The 4,554-nt window shown below is 31.6% G+C and overlaps 1 protein-coding gene across 3 annotated transcripts in view; it reads right to left on the bottom strand.

Annotated features, from left to right (window-relative positions):
• LOC106463526 overlaps window positions 1–4,554 on the bottom strand; it is a 49,977-nt gene that overhangs the window by 15,147 nt on the left and 30,276 nt on the right. For 2 of the 3 annotated variants that reach the window (XM_022391049.1, XM_022391051.1), the window contains exons 6-8: window positions 3,940–4,029; window positions 2,160–2,240; window positions 951–1,024 (exon numbers count right to left, since the gene is read on the bottom strand). In XM_022391049.1, coding sequence (XP_022246757.1) covers window positions 951–1,024; window positions 2,160–2,240; window positions 3,940–4,029 — 245 coding nt within the window. The remainder of the gene's footprint in view (window positions 1–950; window positions 1,025–2,159; window positions 2,241–3,939; window positions 4,030–4,554) is intronic. The other variant, XM_022391050.1, reaches the window with a different exon arrangement.

Raw genomic sequence — 4,554 nt, 5'->3', positions numbered from 1 at the left:
AAAAATTGAATAAAAACTTGCATAGTAGTTAAAATAATAATCCTATGAGCTGTGTCTGACACAACTAATCTGATTACCCCTACTCACATGGTCAATTTATAGAGAAAGAGAGCAGCTGGAAGTAATATAAGTAAACCCTGAAAGCTACTCAAAATATATAAGCAATGATAAATTAATAATCAAGACAAAAAAAAACAACAACAGGAGTTTCATATTGTCAACCTAAACAGTAATTTGTATGACATGTGTTAAATGGTCAGTTCAGAGACTCCGAGATTCAGTATAGTAATTCCTAATTTAGAACTACTGACCAGAGGAAAGGAAACCTGGTAAAAGTATCCACCATTGATCATCAGTTTTATAACATGCCCACAGCTGACAGTGGTGTATTTAATGTCATATTATGGATTTGATGATGCGGAACCCACTTTGAGACTAATAATGCTTGGAGACGGCTTGAATGGGTAATGAAGAAAAACTTTAATATAAGTTCAGCATAACAGCAAATGTACAACGTTTAGGTACCTGATGATGACAAAACCTTGTCAAAACGTTGTACTTGAAATTCAATTCATAAAACAAGCAGATGCTCTTTATTTTACACCTGAGTAACAATATTTTATTTTATTTTTAACTCGATTGAGTCCTATAAAATCTTGCCAGAGAATCACCTGAGTAACAATATTTTAATTTAACCCTCACTTATTCACTAGATTGAAAGCTATAAAACCTTTCCAGAGAACCACTTGAGTTACAATATTATATTTTCCCCCTCACTTGTATGCTATATTGAATGCTATGAAATCTTGGCATAGAGCCAAGTGTAGTGACTTCTGTCAAGAGAAAAGAAAAAACAAATGTACCAAGTTTTCACATTAGCCTACAGATATATTGCACAGTATATATTTATTTAAAAAATAACCTAAACAAAGCTATCATTCTAACCCTACCTCACTAGACTGCTGGGATGAGCCGCATCTTCGCAAGTTCCCGTTTCATTCTGATTGCTCATCCAGGACCGCACCTAGGAAATAGAGACAGAAAATAGAGATAATCCTATCTGACCCATTAAGAACAAAATAATTATCCTGTAGTATATATTTGAGTATAGCGTATAAATAGAAAAATGCTTGTGGAACCCAAAATATGAAAGTTTAATGCTGAGTAGTACAGCTGAAAGCAAAATGTGTGCATGAATTAGGGAGGAGGGATTTCTATTGGCTTGCAGAATACAAAGGCATGACCAAAAATTTCAGCCAGAACACAGGAGATACATTTCACCCCTGTTCCCCCCAAATGTGGTTTAAAGATGAGTGCATGGTTGAGATGAATTTACATTCAATAAATGTAGTTTCTTTCCAATAATGAATAAGTTGTTTTATATGTGTGCATTACTTGGTAAAGTTGAGCCATTAGTAAGTATTCAGACTACTTGTTTTGGCATCATAAAAAGGTGGAAAAATAGGCTGTAGTAATATTGAGGGATGAGTACATTATATTCAAACAATTTTGAATATACAAATCAACAAGCTGTGACACCCACAGTTGATATAAGGCTGTGGGGAAATACTATATATGAAATTACATTTTGATATCATTTGCTATTTTGTAACTAACGTTATATCACCAAAAATTAATCATGCTGGCAAGGGTACGTAACAGCTTTTCCAATGTAAAATATTCATATGATGAGGTCGTAAAGATGCATTCAGATGGGATTTAGAATTTTCAAAATGGGAATATACCTTCTGCTTAATGCCATTGGAAAATAAATGAATATGGATGAACTCAGGGCACCAGGACCATCCAGAAAGAGACCAGCAACAAGTCATAACCCAGTCACATAAAGTTCCTTTAAGGCTTGAGTTCCAAGTCTCTCAGCATATTACAAACATAGAATAACAGTCTCTTTTAGACTATCATGCAGTACATCTAAGTCAATTAATGTGTCTTGTGTCTGTAGGTCTACCAATACAAAATTCCGAATTTTTCATTAATGTTTCAAGTTGCTAAATCTAAATTGAGTTGGTTCATTTGAAACCTGTTAGTGCATCCATAGATGTAGTCTCAAATTTATAATTCTTATTTCTTTATAATGTAACAATATACATAAATGGAAAGAAAGTGTCATTTATAAAACAAATCACACATACACTTACTCTTTCAGTCTGAGTTGCTGCATTACATGTGTTTCCTTGCAACTGATTTTCTGATTTGCTTTTTGAAAATGTGCATTCACTCTGAAAAAGAAACAAGCAAAGCACTGAACTCCATATCCTTAATTGATTTTCCATGTTTGCTGGCTAGCTTAATATCAGCGTTTGGATTTTGTCTGGTAGATGGGATATCCTCAATGCATTTGGGAGCTATCACCACAGGCATTACCTGCTATGATTTTAAAGTGACAATTAGGACTGACAATGGATTCTTTAACAAAATCTTTTTAATGCTTATTTTATAGTAAGTTCTTTTTTGTTTTATAGCACCGATTTTAATTGTCTATTGACAGTTAATGTAATTTATAGTGTTGAAGCTATTTATTTCGTAAATATAATATATATATATACAAATTTATAAAACAAAACATATTCTTCATGATCTTATATAAGGATATGTTTGTTTTATTTCAACTTGTATGTTTCAGACATTTACATAAAGCTTGATGAAGGCTATTCATGCTAGCCTTCTCTAATTTTGAACTGAAAGACTTGAGGGAAGGCAGCTCAAGTCAACAGCACCCACAGCTAATTCTTGGGCTACTCTAATAAAATAACAACATCACTTTTATAAAGTACTTATGGTTCCAAATTGTGGAGCATGATTTTGCAGTGATGCAACCATGGATCCTTGAATTCACAGTCTGGCACACTAACCACTAGGCAATCCCAACCAATTATAGGGGTATCTTTTAATTAGAAAATTACCAATGGAACTTCATGAGAAGCAACAACTATGCAAAATATTTTACACATTTTAGAATAATAATCTATAATTCAGATTTTTGAAATTTTGTAATACTGGCCCCTGTACAGAGATCAAAAGACTTTTTAGTAATGTGAGAGTTGTCTGAACTGACTTAAATGAAAATTGGAATAGGTATTTTTGGGATCATTGAAAATACACATCTAAGTTAGATTTTCATAATAGATGATCAAGGAAGTTTGGGATCTCTTAGACTAGACTAAATAAATTTACTTGAAAATTGACAAGAATATAAATAGTCATTCTTAAATGGCTCCTTATATGTAAGTACTAAATTTTCAATTAAAGAAGTTCAGTCACACTGTAGTCCCTAAAAATTCTCACAGCTGTTTCTAAAATATTTTTCTTCACTTACATGCTATGAGTGCAAACAATCTACTTTAAAATTTTGTCTTTTCTAAGCTGATGAAATATGATCGTAATTAATCATACTTGTCATAAGACATTAGAAATTAGACCTATTATGTTTTTAACACTACATTCTTTATTTTCCTGCAGCCTGATGAACACTGTATTGAGTGAAATGCATAGTCAGCAAGACCCTGAATACAGAACGTTGTGTTAAAAATACAATAGGCCTAATACTAATGTCTTATGACAAGCATAATTATTTATATCAATTTGTTACAAAATAAGCAAAAAGTTCAAAATCAAGTAAATGTACACTGTAGATGCATAGGTAAAAACTGGGAATGACTATGGAGAAACTTAATATTTCTGACATTCCTATAATTATGATCTGGAAGCTAAGAACTGAAGGTGAAGAAATGTTTATTTATATGTGTGAGTGTGTGTGTGTATGTAGATACGAGAGTTTTCAAATATTAATATATCAAGATTAATATTCCACCATTATCAGATGCACTCATTACAATAAAAACTGCACATGAGAAATAACGTGAATAAATTTAAAATTTTAAATGTTCATTCCATAAAATATTTAATAACGATGTATACCAATTGTTGTTGAAGTGATCGAATCAAATAATCTCGTTCCTCTAGTTGTTCTTGAAGGAGAATCACCAATCTACGCAGATCAACATTTTCCTAAATATAAAAATCACATATAATTCCAAATTAACTGATAAGCACTTACATAAAAAAAAATTAAAATTGCATCTTTTTGAAATAATACAACTTTTTAATTACAAAATTTGTATGACTAGATTAATTAATACAACCCAAAACAGTCACAGTCTGTCAATGTTAAAAGTCATCCATTTACCTTAGGTTAAAACTGAAGTTAAAAGATACATCACGCAGCCAACTACATAAATGTCTGAGATATAATACATAAATATGATAGACATTTAAAAGTATTCTTTTTTACTTTAATAAGTCCCGAGTTCAGTATGAAACAAATTACAGTAATCCTAAACTTTTTATTTATATGGTTTCCCTAACAACAACAACAATAAAAGAAAAGAAAACAAATCTAACAGTTGAAGCTTTAGACTGTTAATGCAATATAACTAGCTGCAGTACCTGTCTCCTGGACGGAAGTTATGTAAAATCACGATTAATGAAAGGTTATCTTAGGACATGAAAAGTTGCTTCCCTTATATGTAATTG

This window comes from Limulus polyphemus, unplaced genomic scaffold (genome assembly GCF_000517525.1).
Source record: "Limulus polyphemus unplaced genomic scaffold, Limulus_polyphemus-2.1.2 Scaffold1430, whole genome shotgun sequence".
Lineage (NCBI taxonomy): Eukaryota > Metazoa > Arthropoda > Merostomata > Xiphosura > Limulidae > Limulus > Limulus polyphemus.
The sequence above is the reverse complement of the archived record's forward strand: the minus strand, read 5'-3'. Positions and strand labels throughout refer to the sequence as shown.